Source organism: Molossus molossus, unplaced genomic scaffold, assembly GCF_014108415.1.
Source record: "Molossus molossus isolate mMolMol1 unplaced genomic scaffold, mMolMol1.p scaffold_m16_p_1, whole genome shotgun sequence".
NCBI classification, from domain to species: Eukaryota; Metazoa; Chordata; class Mammalia; order Chiroptera; family Molossidae; genus Molossus; species Molossus molossus.
In genome coordinates, this window is record NW_023425344.1 from 29,611,205 (window position 1) to 29,630,256 (window position 19,052).

General features: G+C 42.5%; 1 protein-coding gene across 1 annotated transcript in view; it reads left to right on the forward strand.

Annotated features, from left to right (window-relative positions):
* Positions 1 to 1,103: 1,103 nt before the first annotated feature.
* Positions 1,104 to 19,052, forward strand: part of NSUN7 (NOP2/Sun RNA methyltransferase family member 7) — a 45,146-nt gene continuing 27,197 nt past the window's right edge. The window contains exons 1-4 of the mRNA XM_036278197.1: positions 1,104 to 1,239; positions 1,530 to 1,918; positions 15,857 to 15,915; positions 16,547 to 16,677. Coding sequence (XP_036134090.1) covers positions 1,606 to 1,918; positions 15,857 to 15,915; positions 16,547 to 16,677 — 503 coding nt within the window. The 5' untranslated portion in view covers positions 1,104 to 1,239; positions 1,530 to 1,605. The remainder of the gene's footprint in view (positions 1,240 to 1,529; positions 1,919 to 15,856; positions 15,916 to 16,546; positions 16,678 to 19,052) is intronic.

A 19,052-nucleotide genomic window follows, 5' to 3' on the forward strand; every position in this document is an offset into this window, starting at 1 on the left:
AGAGTGCATGCAAAAAGGCTCTAGATATTCCAAGTGGCATTAAAATGATCAGACTACCAGACCTCCTGAAATATGCTGGAGAAGTATCAAAGTGGCAATAAAAAAAAAAAAGCAATCTTTCCCTATTCTTTCGGTGTTAGAACATGCACTTTGGAGATAACAAAATAGGTTAAAAGGCCATCAATGAAGAGTTTAAAATGCACAGAAACTCAACAATAAACTAAAATCTCAGTCATTTGGTTTTATTCTAGAAATCAAGAGAGTACTTTTTCACATTTAAAAGTTTTCTTTGATGCAGACTTCGTTCTAGGGCTCTCAAAAATTAAAGTAGTCATATTAAAAAAAAAAAAAAACCTTTGAGGAGGTTTATATATGTTCCCAGTTGCATTCTATAATTTGGAGGGTAGAGTGAATTTGATCTATTGTAGGTCCATTTCAGCAACGGCTTTCTTTGCAGGAAACTTCTGGAAAGGAGGATGCGATCTTAAATTGGCAAAGGTCTTTAGCTTACCCTGGAGTCTAACGTGTTATCGACTGTTGTCAAACAAACAAACACGGAATAAAGTAAGTCTCCCCCACTCCCCCTTTTCTCCAGTAGTTCTACACCCATCTGTCCGCATTTCCTGCGCCCCTGCTGCACCCGCTAAGCTGTGTTGTCACCGACACAAAATTGTGGCTTTCCAGGAGACCACAGGGGACGTCAGGAAACAAGGGTCACTTGAGACTCTGGGGAAGACGAGGACCCTCGGGACCGCGCAAAGGGCCTAAGACTTCGGGGTGGCGGAGCGGGCATAGGTGTCCCGAGATGCGGAAAGAAGGGCAACTCGCGGAGCCAGAGGGTGCCCCGGCCAAATCCCGCGGGAACTCCCTCGGGCCACATCCGGCGCCCCACCCCCTGCCCTCCGTTGCCATGGAGACCTGGGTCCTGGGCGGGCGGACTACCGCAGGCGAGGGGGCGAACCATCCGGCTCAGCCGCAAGCCCGCGACGGGTGACCGCGCGTGGCCCGGAGAGGCGCAGCGGGGAGCGCTGGAGGCCCCGGCCCCCTCCCCGAACCCAGACGGCGGGAGAGGCTGCATTTGAACCAAACAGCCTTCGCAGGCTGCCGCCGCCGCCCCGCCGCCCCAGGGCTCCCGAGGGCACTGTTCCAGACACCGCCTTCGGTGCCCAAGTGCACGTCTCCGTCCCCAAGCCCCGGGAACATCCGCCCTCTGGGGGAAAGGACGATTTGCGGGAGCCGGTGAGCGGGGTCGCCCGTGGGGGCCGTAGACGGGCTCAGCGGGGAGCGGTGTCCCCAACCGACCTGGGGAAAAGTCGCCTGTCGCTTGGGACGCGATTCCCCAGCTGTCCCCACCCCCTTCCCTTTTGAGTGTGCGGAGATTTCGTTGGGGCTTGTTCAGCTCGAAGTTTAGGAGGCTCCGGTCGGCCTGTAAATGTCCCTTCGTAGTCTTTGGGGCCACAACGGAGTGGGGCCCCCGGAGTGGTCCTGCAGAGATCGTGATTTCCTGAGATAACCATTTCTCTTCACAGAGACGATGCTTAAGGCCCAAGGAGAACCATTTCCTGCAGCATCCGAACTGTAATCGACGACAGTCAGGGGGCAGACATGCTCCAGGCAGGTGAACTGCAGTCTTTGCACGGAGACAGCACGGAGGAGCCCTCGCAGCTGGCCACCCTGGCCCTGTCAGGTGACGAAGAACCCAGCGAAAATAACTCGAGCGGTGTCCCCGAAAAAACTGGATATCCGGACCCCGTTTACATTATGGCAGCGAACATTTTTCAGGGTATTCGAGTCGAAAAGTCACCAGAGAAAGTCTTAATAAAGTATGGGAACGAACCCCTGCGATCCTTGCCCGATGAGGCCGGGGATGAATTCTTTCAGCGTTTGTCCTATGAGCTGGCCTTCAGTACCCTGAAGTGTGAGTAGCACCAGTCTTGAAGATCAGCACTACAAAAAAATGAGAGAATGTGTGGCGTGCAGCCCCCTCGGACACGCCACGTTTTAAAAAGTTTTTATGCCTGTGAATGTCTATAGTCAGTTGCAAATGACAAGGAATTAGAAAGTTCCAGTAAAACAAGCTCCTTCAGGCCAGAACTGGTTTTCAGTGTAGATTTTGGCTTGTTCTTACATAGATGCAATTCGGTCCTTAAACTGAACAAGGAAACACTCTGTTAGCAGGAAGAACAAGAACCCACTGATACACCCAATTATAGTTTCTATCTCTTTGAGTATTTCCATTCTGTGTTTACATCTTGTATTTCAATATGTGAACTCTCAAAAATATAAAATAAAACCCAGTAAGAGCGTGGCGGAAAGTAACAGGGATAATAAGAAGAGGTACAATATATTAAAAATGAATATCAAAATTAGATCAACCCCAATTAAGATGAGCCACTCATAGTCAATAGCTTTAATTTGGGGGAGCTTCTAAATTGATTCCTCCAAACTTGTGTAGAATTTTGCTTTCTAATTTCCCTCTAGGGTTTGAGATGCCATGTTTCAGAGTCTCTCAGTGGCAGTTAATTAGTAACTTTTGAGTGTGGAGCTGATCCCAGGACAGAACCAAATATTGTTACTAAGAGAACAAGCCGTCAGAGGGCCTGGAGACATTTGTTTTTGTACTAGCTATAAATTTTAACATAATATAATACAATATATTATAATGTAATGTAAACTATAAAATTTATATTGGCTTGTAAACTGACTGAGTATAGTTACAAATAGAAGTTCTAGAAATGTTTGGAGTATTAGCAGCATGGTTGAAATGATTAGCACAGGGCTTCCTAAAGAGACACCTTGAAAGGCAGTACTCATTTGCATATATATTTTTAATATTAATACTTACCGGCCTCCTTTCACATCTTGCACATAGGCAGTTAAATTGTTCAGTGGAATTAAAATGTCCCAATAATTTCTTTCTTTTTCTAAAAAAAATGTTTTTAATTGATTTTAGAGGGGGAGAGAGAGAGGAAGGGAGGGAAAGAAATATCAATCGGCTGCCTCCCGAATGCCCCTCTACTGGAAAAAATGTCCCATTAATTTCTTAGACAAGATTATATATTTTTGGTTGACTGCCGAGGTGATAAACTCTGAAGCCAAGAATTTGTCAACACAGAGAAAAATGTGTTTGATGTTAATAGGCAACTTCCCTTTAGTTTTCATTTCTTTCTTTTCTCCTGCTTGTGATTTTTTTCTTTTAAAATTGTCTTAACACATTTTTCCTCCTCCAATTTAATTTTAAAGACCAACCAATAAGTCAAATGAACATTTTTACATTTCTCTTTGCAAGAACGAAAGGCAGCCCTGGCTGGTGTGGCTCATTTGGTTGGGCGTCATCCCATGCACCGAAGCGAAGCGTTGCTAGTTTGATTCCCTCTCAGGCCATGTGCCTGGGTTTTGGGCTTGATCCCCGGTGGGGGGTGTTCAGGAGGCCAATTGAAGTTTCACTCTCAGATGGGTGTTTCTCTCTCTCTCCCTTCCTCTCTCTCTAAAAATTAATAAGAAAGAATGAAATACAGATTGGGCATCTATGTTAATTAGTTGGTATTTAATGTTAATGCCAAAACTCTATTTTAGACAATTTCTTTTCCTAATTATTAACTCTTACCTTAGAAATCAATACTAAATGTCTGAAATTATTTTAGGTGAAATTAAGGACTAATTAGATGGTCATGCTATGGTCATGTGTATAGTAGATTATCTTTTTCTTTCAATTTTTATTTTTGTATTATGAAATGGTCATCTTATTATTTGATATTTTTTAGTAACCCAGAAAAATCCCATTCAGATCAGTTATAGGCCTTTACAAACCTGCTTTTGCTTGAAATGTTCATTTTTATAAGTTCAAATTCTATAAGATGGCTTTGGTTGTTTACTTGGTACAAATATAACTTAATAATATATTGCTTAAGTTATCTGAATAATTTCTGAATGTTCAAGTAGAATAAAACCAGCATTCTTTTTTTTTTAGTTTTATTTATTTATTTATTTACTTACTTATTTCTTACTTTTTTTTCTTAATTTATTTTTATTTATTCTTTTTTTTTTTATTAATTTCTGTTACAGATGATTCTCCTTTTTTCCCCCACTGATTCCCCCCTCCCTGCCCCTTCCCCAGATTGTTGTCCATGTCCTGTTCATGCATACATGCGTGTAAGTTCTGTGGTTCATCCCTCCCCCACCTCCCCACTCCTTAGGGGATTGTCAGTCTGTACCCCGCTTCCGCGTCTCTGGGACTACCCCATTCCTCAAACTGTTATGTTCATTATATTCCACAAATAAGTGAGATCATATGAAATTTGTCTTTCTCTGTTTGGCTTGTTTCACTTAGGATGATACTTTCCAGGTCCCTCCATGTAGTCTCAAAGGATAAGAGATCTTTCTTTCTTACAGCAGCATAGTACTCCATTGTGTGTATGTACCACAGCTTTTTTATCCATTCGTCTACTGATGGGCACTTGGGCTGTTTCCAGATCTTAGCGATTGTAAATAGTGCTGCTACAAAGATGGGGGTACATATATTCTTTCTTATTGGTGTTTTATGCTTCTTAGGGTATATTCCTAGAAGTGGGATCACTGGGTCAAATGGAAGATCAATTTTTAATTTTTTGAGGTGACACCATATTGTTTTCCATAGTGGCTGCACCACTCTGCATTCCCACCAGCAGTATACTAAAACCAGCATTCTTAAATGCAGTGGGTTTCCAAGATAATTAAGAATCTGATATTTTGCTTTAAAATATTTGAGGTTCTTGTCATTTCACTTTTATCTTCTGCATTATCAGTGTTTTATCACTACTTTCACATGATATTTTGTGAAGCTCATTTGGTTTATACAGTACAGACTTGGAATCACAGTTCAGAAAAGAAAACTCAGGATTTCCTTCCTAAGGTTTTATAGGAGCAATAACCTGAAAAGGTTAATAATGTACAAGCTAAAGACAGCGTGGATAATTGTCTCTTTTCTGATGAATTTGTGAACAAGTAATTAGATCATCTTACCTTTTTTTTAGAAAGTACAGGAGAAGAAAAAAAAGTCAGAAAATCCCTTAATCATACAAATGTTAAGTGTATTCCTTGGGTTGGGTTTTGTTCTCCAGTTTTATTGTTTGTTCCTTGATGATGCCCTTCTATGTGTAATAAACTATTTCAAATCAGAGAGTGTATATATCTAATTAACCTTTTAAAGGTATAAAGTGCTTAGTATAGTGTTTTTTTAAATGAAGACAACCACTACTGCTTCTTTACTAAATAGCCCCAAGGTCAGTTTCCACTAAAGGAGGTCAGGAGGAGCAGCCTAATCCTATTAGGTTTGACTTCTGTCAGAGAAGTAGAGTATTGGCAGCTTATTCGTTTTTTCAAAGAATCTCTGGATGTTTCAAGGAATACTAAATACTTAAAAAGAAGAAAAACTGGCAAAATGATTTCTTATAAAATACACTTCTTTAAAGAGAGAAAGAAAGAAAAACTTGAGGCAAGATATGTCCCTGAAATTGTTGATTTTACTGATGGCTTAATTCTTTCTTCAATCTGTCTAGGTGTGTATAGTAGTTGGTGAATTTTCAGTACCAGGAACTGGCTGTGGCATTAACCTGGTCATTTCAGAATCATCTAACCCAGCAGTTCTCAACCTGTGGGTCGTGACCCCTTTGGGGGTTGAATGACCCTTTCACAGGGGTCGCCTAAGACATAATAGTAGCAAAATTACAGTTATGAAGTAGCAACAAAAATAATTTTGTGGTTGGGGGTCACCACAACATGAGGAACTGTATTAAAGGGTCACGGCATTAGGAAGGTTGAGAACACTGATAACCTATCGGCGAAAAACTTTGTAATTGCTTAATGTAGGGTTTGAGAATTAGTAGTTTTAGTTGGGGGTCCCAGGACCACCGTCAGGGTCAATAATGTAATTAGAAGGACTCACAGAACTCAGCTAAGCTGTTATACTCATGGTTACAGTTTATCACAGTGAAAGGTTAGAAATTAAAATCAGCACCAGAAAAAGGTTATGCAGGATAGAGTCCAGAAGAGACCGGGTTCAAGCTTCCTATTGTCCTTTCCGAGTGGAGTCTTACAAATGGTCTTAATTTACCCAGGAACTATGTATGACAACAGGAATGAAGTACTGCCAACCAGGAAAATTCACCCAAGCCTTGCTGTCCAGGGTTTTTATTGGGGGTCAGATATGTAGACATGAGGTGCCCTGTGGCTGATTTTACTCAATCTCTTGCTTTTCCAAAAGTCAAGCCGATACCATGTTGCCCAAGGACCCAGGTGAAGAGAACTTTAATCAGGCAGGATATTCCAGGGGCTTCTACATAGAGGTTATCTCCCAGGAGCCAGCCAAGGGCTATACCATCTAGAACATGCAGGACTTGGACATCCAGGCCTGCTGAGTTAATTCTTGATTGCAGTGACTCATTAGAAAAATTATCTAGATCAATAACCTCTTAAGCTCTGGTTGTCACCTAAGAGGTTAAAGCAATTCTCTTAATACTACCTTATATTTGCATAGCTCTTTGTTTTTTTAAACATCTTTATTGTTGAATGTATTACAGATGTCCCTCCTTTTCCCCCTATTGACCCCCCTCCTCCCTGCTCCCACACCTCTCCTGCTTCCCCACAGTATTGTCTGTGTCTGTTGGTTATTGCATATATGCATATAAGTTCTTTGGTTTATCTTTTTCCTGCCTCCCCCTTTCCTTTGAGGTTTGTCAGTCTAGCAACCAATTTGTACTTCTTTTTAAAAAAAATTTTTTTTCTCTTTTTAAATTGATTTTTAGGGAGAGAGGGAGAGGGAGAGAGAGAGAGAAACATTGATGAGAACATTGATTAGCCGCCTTCTGAATGCCTCCCAACTGAGGATTGGGCCCACAGTCTGGGCATGTGCCCTAACTGGGAGTCCAACCAGTGACCTCTTTCTTGGAGCATGGGTTGATGCTCAACCACTGAGCCACACCAGCTGGGCAATTTGTATTTCTTAATCACTTTTTTCACGCATTCCTCCAACCCCCCCCCCTCCCATCTGGCAATCAACAAAAAGTTCTCTGTATCCGTGAGTCTGTTTCTGTTATGCTTGTTCATTTTGTTTGTAAATTTAATTGTTGATAGATATGTATTTATTGCCATTTTATTGTTCATATTTTTAATCTTTTTCTTCAAGAAGACCCTTCAGCTTTCCATATAATACTGATTTGGTGGTGATGAATTCCTTTAGCTTTTTCTTGTCTGGAAAACTCTTTATATGGCCATCGATTCTAAATTATAGCTTTGCAGGACAGAGTAATCTTGGTTGTAGGTTCTTGCTTTTCATCACTTTGAATATTTTTTGCCACTCCCTCTGGCCTGCAAAGTTTCTTTTGATAAATTGGCTGACAGTCTTATGGGAGCTCCCTTGTAGGTAACTAACTGCTTTTCTCTTGTTGGTTTTAAGAGTCTCTCTGTCTTTAACCTTTTGCATTTTGATAATGCTGTGTCTTGATGTGGGCCTCTTGGGGTTCATCTTGTTTGGAACTCTGTGCTTCCTGGACTTGTATGTCTGTTTCCTCCATCAAGTTAGGGAAGTTTCTATCATTTTATCAAATAGATTTTCAACTTCTTGCTCTCTTCTCCTTCTGGCACCCCCATGATGCGAATCTTGATATACCTGAAGTTGTCCCAGAGGCTCCTTACGCTATCCTCATTTTTTTGGATTCTTTTTTCTTTTTGCTGTTCTGATTGGGTGTGTTTTGCTTCCTTATATTCCAAATTGATGGTTTGCTTATTGGTTTTACCTACTCTACTATTGATCCCTGTAAATAATTATTTATTTCAGTTAGTGCCTCCTTCATTTCTGACTGTGCATCCTTCATTTCTGACTGAACCTTTTTTTTTCTTCTTCTTCTTTTCTTATCGTCACAGGAGGACATTTATGGACCCATCTTCAGATAGAGTGGGAGGGAGAGAGGGAGGAAGAGAGAGAGAGAAACATCGATGTGAGAGAGACACATCGACCGGTTGCCACCCACACGACCCCAACTGGGGCCAGGGACAAACCGCAACCAAGACACGTGCCCCTAGCGGGAACCGAACCCAGGACTCTCTGGTCCATGGGCCGACACTCTAACCGCCGAGCCAAACCTGCCAGGGCCTGACTGGTCCTTTTTTATGCTCATGAGGCCCTCACGAAGTTCATTGAGCATCCTTTAAAAAACTTTTTTTTTTCTTTATTGATTTTAGAGAGAGAAGAAGGGAGAGGGAGAGAGAGATAGAGACATTGATGAGAGAGAACATCGATTGGCCACTTCCTGCATGCCCACCATTGGGGATTTGGCCCACAAGCTAGGCATGTGCCCTGACCGGGAATCAAACCAATGACCTCTTGGTGCATGGGTCGATGCTCAGCCACTGAGCCACACCGGCTGGGCTCATTGAGCATCCTTATAACCAATATTTTGAACTCTGCTTCTATCAGATTGCTTTTCTCCATTTTGTTTAGTTCTTTTCCTGGAGTTTTGCTCTGTTCTTTCATTTGGGACATGTTTGTCTTCTTATTTTGGCTGTCTCCCTGTGTTTGTTTCTGTGTATTAGGTAGAGTTACTATGTCTCCTAGGCTTTCTGGGGTTGCCTGTGGTAGTAAGTGTCCTGTGGCACAGCCTCCCTGATCACCCTAGCTGTGCCCTTGAGGTGCATTTCTTGTATAGACTGTATACTCTTCTGTTGTAATTGAGTCTTTTTTTTTTTATCCTCACCCGAGGATATTTTTTCGATATTTTGTTCAGATAGAGTGGGAGGGAGGAAGAGAGAGAGAGAAACATCGATGTGAGAGGGACACATTGAGTGGTTGCCACCCACACGACCCAGCCAGGGCTGGGACAAACTACAACCGAGGTACGTGCCCTTAGTGGGAACCGAACCCGGGACTCTCTGGTCCACAGGCTGACGCTCTAACTGCTGAGCCAAACCGACCAGGGCTGTAATTGAGTCTTGATTGCTGTTGGCACATCAATGGGAGGGATTTACTCAGGCTGAACAGCTGCAAGGACTGGCTGTGCCCACTGACCACTGGCCTATGACTCTTGGAGGACCAACTGTGTAGGGGCCCACCACACAGAGCTAGACTGACTTCAGGAGGGCTCTGGTACCCATTGACTCCACTTCTTGAGTGTGTCAGCTTGTGGAGGTGGTTGGGTGGTGGTGCTTCACTGTGGTCTGAAGCTGTTGACTGGGTGCACTGGCTCTGGGGCAAGGTCAGCCACTGCCTGCGTTCTACCTGGAGCCACCAGGCATGAGCTACAAAGCGATGTGCTGATGGCTGCTTCTTGAGCTGGGCGTGGAGGTGCCCAGGCAAAGGCAAGTTGTGAACCAAGGCTGGATGCTCCTAGTGCTGGGTCTGGGGCCACTTAGTGAGAGGTGTGGGGCTTGCTGAGGCCAGATCCTGTTTTTTTGAGAGATTTTAGGAAAATCTGAAGCAGGAGCCAAGACAGGCCAATCCTGTGGTAAAGCCACTGGAAATAGCTTGGGTGGTCCTGAAAGTTGGGTGGGGCAGGGCCTCAGGGAATCACCAGGGTGGAGCAAATAATATGGGCTAGGTTGCTGGAGTCCCAGATATGGTGACCCTCTGCCAGCCCGTGAGGGAAGGGCTCACCAAAGGGACAGTGGCCTCCACCAGCACATGTGTGCGGGAGAAAGCTGCCCTACAGCTCTCACCCAGTGCCAAACAGCTCAGTTCTTCCCCGTAGGTCTCTGGTGCCTTTCAAGCTGCCTCCCCAACACGAGCCTGGAGGGTACGAGTCTGAGTAAGTCCACGCTCAGGCTTTTTAAGAAGAACTGCCTGGGGCTCCAGCAGCCTCAGCCTCCCTGAGCCTCAGTTCCCGCTGGTTTTACAGCCAGAAGTTAATGGGGATTCTCTTCCTGGCACTGGAACCCTGAGCTGGGCATCTGGTGTGGGACAGGGACCCCTTACTACTCAGGAAGAACCCTCCCAGCTGAGGTGTCCCTCCTGATTTTTATCCGCCACACGTGGGTGTGGGACCAGCCCGTCTGCCTCCACCCCTCCTACCAGTCTCAATGTGGCTTCTTTAATTTCATAGTTGTGGGACTTTTATTCAGCTCGATTCAGGAGGTTTTGAATGATTGTTCTGTAGCTTAGTTGTAATTTTGATGTGGTTGTGGGAAGCGTTGTGGTTGTACCTACGCCTCCATCTTGACCAGAAGTCTTACATAGCTCTTAGTAATTCACAAAACAATTTATATAATTTGGTATACCAGTCCTTTGAGATGGAAGATCTAATTTTGCAGCTGAAAAAATTGAGGGAAGCTCAAGAAGAGATTGAATGATATACCTAAGGAATCAAGCAGGAAGAGGAATAAAAAGAGGAAGTGTTTCATCTGGTTGAAATGGTGGTAGAATAGCAACCCCATACCTAATCCGAGTTTTTTATAGTTTCACATTATTTTATTTTAGCCATATAATGATTTTCTATTTGGTGATGCCAACTTCTTTTTGCTGCTTTTTAATTCTCTCAAATTTCTTTCAAATATCTTAATGGCTATTCTTTCTGATTTTGCCCAAAAGACTTAAATTTGTTGTTTCCCTACTTCTATACATATAAAAACCCCACCTATCTACATTTTTATAATTATTGGAGGGACTTGACCTTCTTGAAGTAAAGGTTCTAGAGGTCCCTCATATGAAGGAAACTATGAACACATAATAAAAATAGGGGCCCTGGCCAGTTTGGCTCAGCGGTTGAGCGTTGGCCTGCAGACCAGAGAGTCCCGGGTTTGGTTCCCGCTAGGGGCATGTACCAAAAAAAAAAAAAAAAAAAAATAGGGAGAGTCAAAAGAAGATACATCTTCCATCTTCATTTCAGAATGAGAGGGATGACCAGATGGACTGTGTGAGTTTTAGGGGTCCAATAAATAGGACGCCTCCTTTACACCTGAGTTTGGAACCAGCTGCGAGAGATGAAAGAAGATGTTTTGTGCATATGGCTTTAGATTTCCAGTCAAGTGGCTTGCAAATATTGTACTCCTGAGCCAAACCGGCCAGGGCAAATATTGTACTCCTGAATTAGAGACTTCCTAAGTCTAAGAAGTGCAGAGACCCCCTTTACCCCAACTCACATAAGGCACATGGCAAAGAGCAGCCTGGAATTCATGTGTGCCTCCTGCAGACAAGCTGACAGAGGGGTGGGGGTGGATGGGGAGAAGAAGAGAGAGGGAGAGAGGGAGGAAAGAGGGAGAGAGAGATATTCCAGTTCCTCCTGATTTTACCAATAAAATAAACTCAATTTTTCTGTGATAGGGAATGTGAGCAAGGGCTAGGGAGAAAGTCCAGGAATGTTTTGTAGGGAAGGCCTTCCACATAGAAAACATGAGGAATAGAGATTAGGATTTCTCTTCAACAGATTAAAGAAAAGAGGTTTTAATTAGTGGGAAGCAGGGATCATCAGAGCTATTGTGCTGAACTATAGCATAGGCAAGGTTTGCAGCCTTCAAGTCAGTCCTAATTCCCCGAATCTAGCATTAGCAGTGTGATTTATGTAGCCACTCTGGTTGGTTATGCGCAAGATGAGGAAAGGCAGCATACTGTTGGGTGAAAAGCATGCACTTTGATGCCAGCCTGGGATTGAGTCCCTGATGTGCTTCTTGCTGTGTGACCATGAACATCTTACTTAACCATTCTGTGCCTCATTTTCTAATCTATAAGATGGGTTAATGATGGTACCTAATCCATAGGGTTGTTATGAGAGTTAAATGAATTAATATGTGGAAAGCACATAGATGATGTGTAGCATAGAAAGCACTATCTAAAATATACAGCTATTATTAACGTGGATATCACTACATGAGAATGTTATGTAAACTGTAGATATGCAAAGGTAGTACATTCTGCACAATATCAAAGGCAGTCCAGAGTCGATATCAGTTTTGACAAGAGCCCTGGGGTCGGGGGAACGCAGTGGTGACAAAATTGTGTCCTGTCCTCTTCTCCTTCACTCCGCCTCTCCTGTTTCTTAGGCGCCCAGCGCACCTCCATCGCTCAGAGTTTTACAGCCTGTGCAGGTCTGCTGTCTTAGAAGCCCTTCAGCTTTTTTTATTTATTTTTATTTATTTACTATTTTTATCCTTACCCGAGGGCATTTTTCCATTTTTTGTTCAGATAGAATGGGTGGGGGTGGGGGGGGGAGAAACATCGACGTGAAAGGGACACATCGAGTGGCTGCCACCTACACGACCCAACCAGGGCCGGGGACAAACTGCAACCAAGGTACGTGCCCTTAGCGGGAACCGAACCCGAGTGTCTCAGGACCGCAGGCCGACGCTCTACCGCTGAGCCAAACCGGCCAGGGCTAGAAGCCCTTCATCTTTTGATGACCAGATTTTCTGTGACAAAAACTGGGACTCCTGCTGAGAAACTATGGAGTAGATAGGAATTGCTTTGGAAGTACTAGGGGTGTGAAACTCTAAACTTCATTTTCCTTATAAGTGAAATGGGAATATGGATAATGATTCCTAAAAGATTTCCTATGAAAACTGGAGTCTGTCCTCCCAAGTTAGTCACTTCTTTTTCCTCTTCCCATCCCCCAAATGAAAACTGAAATTTAGTGTGTACTGTGCAAATAGTAGGTTACTCATAAATGTTGAATTGAAGCTAGCCTAACTTTCTGTTCAACTGAGTAAAGCATTTGTTACAGGATATATATGTAGTTTAAGTACTTATAACAAAAGGAACATCGGTACCCTGCAGAGATTTTTAAACATGTTCACTTGATCCCACTTAGTGTCTTTGCAATCATCCCTCTGCCTGAAATGCTCTCTCCTCCCAGATCTTTACATGGCTAATTCTTTGTCATTTAGGTCTTAGATTAAATATCACCTGATCACATTTTATCACTAGTAAGTTCTACCAATTTTTAAAGAAATGATACCAATCTAACATGAACTCTTCCAGAGAACGGAGGAGGAGGGAACCCTTCCCACTCACAAGGCCGGCATAACCCCGACACCAGCACTGACAGATGTTACAAGAAGTTCTAGACCACCCGTCGTGAACATAAGCATAGAACAAAAATCCTAAATAAAATATTAGCAAATTGAATCCAGCATACATAAAAATATAAGAGATTATGAATGAGATCTTCTTGAATGTTTTTCAAAAGACATAGTTAAGGTTGGAATTTATTACTACTTTCACTATTCGGATATTGTGCCTTTGACTATGATTCCATGTGGAGCCTGGGTCATTTGGGTCCAGATTCATAAAAATTGCAAATATCTCATCATGTCATTGTAATTTAAATCTTTATTAAGAATCAAGATACAGCCCTGGCTGGTTTTGCTCAGCAGTTAGAGCATTGGCCCGCAAACCAGAGAGGCCCGGGTTTGGTTCCCGCTAAGGGCAGGTACCTCGATTGCAGTTTGTCCCCAGCCCCAGTTGGGGTCGTGTGGGTGGCAACCACTTGATGTCTCTCTCACGTCGATGTTTCTCTCTCTCTCTCTTCCTCCCTTTCTCCCTCCTGCTCTATTTCAAGATAAATGCAAAAATGTCCTCGGGTAAGGAAAAAAATAAAAAAAGAATCAACGTATATTTTAGATACAAAAGTAAATGTATTTAATGACATTGTCTAAAGTGTATTTTATTTTTTTAAATCTTTATTGTTGAATGTGGATGTATTACAGATGTTCCTCATTTTTCCCCCATTGACCCCCTTCTCCCCACTCCTGCCCCCCTCCCGCCTTTTCCCACACTATTGTCTGTGTCCATTGGTTATGCATATAAGTTCTTTGGTTTATTTCTTCCCACCCCCCAACTCCTTTCCCTTTGAGGTTTGTCAGTCTAGCAATGAATTTGTACTTCTTAATCCCTTCATCTTTTTCACCCATTCCCCCAACCCCCTCCCATCTGGCAACCAACAAAATGTTCTCTTTATCTATGAGAATGTTTCTGTTCTGCCTGTTCATTTTGTTTATAGATTCCATTGTTGATAGATATGTATTCATTGCCGTTTTGTTTGTTCATATATTTTATCTTTTTCTTCAAAAAGACCCTTCATCATTTCATATAACGGTTTGGTGGTGATGAACTCCTTTAACTTTTTCTTGTCTGGGAAAGTCTTTATATGGCCATCGATTCTAAATGACAGCTTTGCAGGATAGAGTAATCTTGGTTGTAGGTTCTTGCTTTTCATAATTTTGAATATTTCTTGCCACTCCCTTCTGGTCTGCAAAGTTTCTTTTGAGAAATCAGCTGATAGCCTAATGGGAACTCCCTTGTAGGTGACTAGCTGCCTTTCTCTTGCTGCTTTTAAGATTCTCTCTGTCTTGAACCTTTTGCATTTTGATGATGATGTGTCTTGGTGTGGGCCTCTTGGGGTTCACCTTGTTTGGGACTCTCTGTGCTTCCTGGACTTGTATGTCTGTTTCCTTCACCAAGTAAGGAAAGTTTTCTGCCATTATTGTTTCAAATAGGTTTTCGATTTCGTGTTCTCGCTCTTCTCCTTCTGGCACCCCCAAGATGCGAATGTTGGCACGCTTGAAGTTGTCCCAGAGGCTCCTTACACTATCCTCATTTTTTTAAATTCTTTTTTCTTTTTGCTGTTCTGATTGGGCGTTTTTTGCTTCCTTATATTCCAAATCGATGGTTTGCTTCTTGGATTTACGTACTCTACTATTGAATCTGTGTAAATTATTCTTTATTTCAGTTAATGCCTCCTTCATTTCTGACTGTGCATCCATCATTTCTGACTGGTCCTTTTTTATGCTCTTGAGGCCCTCATTAAGTTCACTGAGGTTCTCACTGAGTTCATTGAGCATCCTTATAAGCAGTATTTTGAACTCAGCATCTGTTAGGTTGCTTATCTCCATTTCGCTTAGCTCTTTTCTTGGGGTTTTGTTCTGTTCTTTCATTTGGGACCTGTTTCTTTGTCTTCTCATTTTGGCTGCCTCCCCATGTTGGTTTCCGTGTATTACTTAATGAGCGGTATGGGGCTAGCTGAGACCAGATGCTGCTTATTTGAAAGAATTTAGGAAAAACCTGAAGCAGGATCCAAGACAGGCCAATCCTATGGTTAAGCAAGTGGCAACAGCTTGGGTGGACCTGAAGGTTGTGTGGGGCGGGGCGGGGCCTCAGGGAATCACCAGGGCGGGGCTACCAGTGTGAGCCAGGTTGCTGGAGTCCCAGATATGGTGACCATCTGCTGCCCCAGGGAAGGGCTCACCAAAGGAACAAAGGCCTCTGACAGCACGTTTTTCCCGGAGAAAGCCCCCTCTCCAGCCCTCGCTCCAGTGCCAAACAGCTCAGTTCTTCCCTGTATGTCTCTGGTGCCCCTCGAGCTGCCTCCCCTCCAAGCTTAGAGGGAGAGAGTCCGATAAGTCCGTGCGCGGGCCCTTTAAGGAGCTGCCTGGGACTCCAGATGCCTCAGCCTCCCTGAGCCTCAGTTCCCGCTGGTTTTTCCAGCCAGAAGTTATAGGGATTCTCTTCCTGGCACTGGAACCCTGAGCAGGGCTCCTGGTGTGGGACGGGGACCCCTCAGTCCTCAGGGAGGACCTTCCCAGCCAAGGTGTCCTCCTGATTTTTATCCGCCACACGTGGGTGTGGGACCAGCACGTCCCCTCCGCCCCTCCTACCAGTCTGGATGTGGCTGCTGCTTTAATTCCGTAGTTGTAGGACTTCCATTCAGCTTGATTTCAGGAGGTTTCGAATGATGGTTGTTCTGTAGTGTAGTTGTAACTTTGACGTGGTTGTGGGAGGACGCGATACCGCGTTTACCTACCCGCCATCTTGACCGGAAGTCTAAAGTGTATTTTAATTCCAAAGTTTTCATTTTCAGCTTTGGTGTATTCAGTAACAGACATTTTCCTTGTCTTGTAGATCAAGATATTTTGGAAACTCTATTAATAGATAGCTGTATCTTTCCAAGTACTACAATAGTAAGTAGACAACTTTTATATAATTAGCTCTCATGATTGTTATTTAGATAGTACTGAAAAGCCTTCAGGTTTAAGTCATAACTAGCTTGCTAAATGCTGAAACCTCTTCAAAAAATATTCTTTTTTTTTTTTTAATCCTCATTCGAGGACATTTTTCCATTTTTTGTTCAGATTGAGTGGGAGGAAGAGAGAGAGAGAGAAAAACCTCGACCTGAAAGAGACACATCGAGTGGCTGCCACCCGCACGACCAACCAGGGCCGGGGACAAACTGCAACCGAGGTACGTGCCCTTAGCGGGAACCCAGGCCTCTCTGGACCGCAGGCCGACGCTCTAACCGCTGAGCCAAACTGGCCAGGGCCAAAGAATATTCTTAACTCTTTTCTACTTCTAATGCTTCTAATACTGACCTTAGTCCTTTCATTGTGCTGAACATACCAAAATGTCTTCTTTGAAAGATTTATTTTTTACTAGATTCTTTTTTTTTCTATTTTGAAGTCTTTATCTGCCAATCCAACCAGGCTCTGTAAATATAGCCATATACCTTCTCTCTTATGAAAAATAATGGAATGGAAAACATTGCTATTATTTATTGTTTATATACCTTTCCTTATGTGTGTTTCCCCTTGGTAGCCAGATCATTTGAGCAGTCTAATTATTGTGATGCTATATGATTTCCAAGATAGAAAATTTCAAGCTCGTCTCCTTTCTGATAATGAAGAGTCCATAGCGGAAGTTGAAGAAGTAGAGAACCTTCTTAACAGGTAATTGTAAAAGTAAAAAGGATGTTTTCTATGAAATCATTATTAGTGTTTTCATTGGCAAAATTCTGTACAGTATAATGTAAAAGTGTTAGAAAAAACACTTTATAGAAAAAAATATAAAAGTTCAGAAATTTCCTGTTTCTTTAACAACAGTATCAATTAAAGGCCTGGCTGGTGTGGCTCATGTGGCTCAGATGGTTGGGTGTGGTCCTATGCACCGAAGGGTCGCTGGTTTGATTCCCAGTCAAGGCTCATGCCTGGGTTTCAGGCTTGATCCCTGGTAGGGGTTGTGCAGGAAGCAGTGATTGATGTTTAGCTCTCACATCGATGTTTTTCTCTCTCTACAAATCAATAAAAATTTTAAAAAATAAACTACTGAAGAGGTTAAATATTCTGTTTAAAATCAAATTGTTTTTGAAAGCTTGAACTCTAAGATTCAACTTTTATTTGGAAAATTATTAAAAATTCCTAATAATTTTTGCACATAAATTAAACTTTATTCGAAATAATTATTTATTTGCTTAGCTTTGTTTATAGCTTTTAAAAAAAAATCTAATGGCCCAGCCTGTGTGGCTCAGTGGCTGAGCGTCCACTCATGCACCAAGAGGTTGCAGCTTTGATTCCTGGTCAGGGCACATGCCCAGGTTGTGGGCCAAATCCCCAGTGGGAGGCATGCAGGAGGCGGCCAATCAATGTTCTCTCTCATCGATGTTTCTCTCTCTCCCTCTCTCTTCCTCTCTCTAAAATCAATAAAGAAAAAATAATAAAAAAATCTAACGTATCAAATAAAAATTTCAACAGTAGACAAGAACCCACTGCTTTGACAAATTGAAAAAAATATATATTTTTTTAGTTGAGAACAAACATGCTTTAATTTTGTTTCTCTTTTTATTCTAAATATTAGCAGAAACCTACTATGGAGATAATTAAAAAAAAAAAAAGGTGGGGGGGAGAACTAATTAAACTAATGCATGTAAAATTACAGCCAGACATATAGTAAATGGTCAATATGGTCAATAAATGCTAAGTGCTACTATTGTTAGGGCTTTTGTTATTATGCTGTTGAACTTTAATAGAAAGTACAATTTATCAACAACAATAATCTTGGAAGGAAGATTTTTACCTAATGAATAATTTGAAACAGTTGTCAGTATGATATCTGATTTTATATTATTATTGGAAATTCAAGCAGTTTCATTTACATTATTGAAGGCAGAGACCAGAGACTCAGATGATAGAATTATATATATATATATATATATATATATATATATATATACACACACACACACACACACACACACACATATATATATATATATTTTTTTTTCATCCTCACTCGAGGACATTTTTCCATATTTTGTTCAGATAAAGTGGGAGGGAGAGAGAGAGAGAGAGAGAAACATCGACGTGAAAGGGATACATCGAGTGGCTGCCTCACGCACACCCCTACCAGGGCTGGGGACAAACTGCAACCGAGGTACATGCCCTTAGCGGGAACCGAGCCCTGGTCTCTCCAGACCGCAGACCGACACTCTAACTGCTGAGCCAAACCAGCCAGGGTGATAGAATAATATTAATGGCTTACATTTATTGAGCACTTAATATGTATCAATTACTGTTATAAGAAACTCTCTACATAGTGACCTTATGAGGTGGATACTGTTACCAACCTGTATTTTTACACATGGGAAAATGGAGGCAGAGAGAGGTTAAAGGAACCTATCTAATGTCATAGACCTAGAAAGGGGAGTAGACAGAATTCAAATTTCAGGAAGGCTGACTCCAGAGCCCAATCTTTAAACGTTTATATGCTGCCACTACTTACTCTTAGGATAGTGAGGCTTGGCTGCAGTACTCTGAATTAAAGATAGGACATAGTCATACCTCACAGCAGCTGTAGCCATGAGAAATTGTGGGATGGAGAAGTAAGCTTAGAATTACATACCTACAATTTAACATATAGAAAGAAAGCTCTGGCTGTATGTACAATGGGGATGCTGGTACAAAGAGATGACTGAGTAGTTTTCCGTGATGACATTCAAATAGTAGCAGGAGATGGACTACTGGATCAAGAATGTTGGGAAAGGCTATTTTTGCTTCCATTTTCTTCTTCTTTTTTTTAATCCTCATCCAAGGATATTTTTACATTTATCTTCAGACATAGTGGGGGGGGGGGGAGAGAAAGAGAGAAACATCCATGTAAGGGAGACACATCGATTGGCTGCCACCCGCGTGACCCCAACCAGAGCCGGGGATGAACCACAACCGAGGCACGTGCCCTTGGCTGGAATCTAACCCGGGACTCCCTGGTCCGCAGGCTGACACTCCAGCCGCTGAGCCAAACTGGCCAGGGCTTTGTTTCCATTATCATC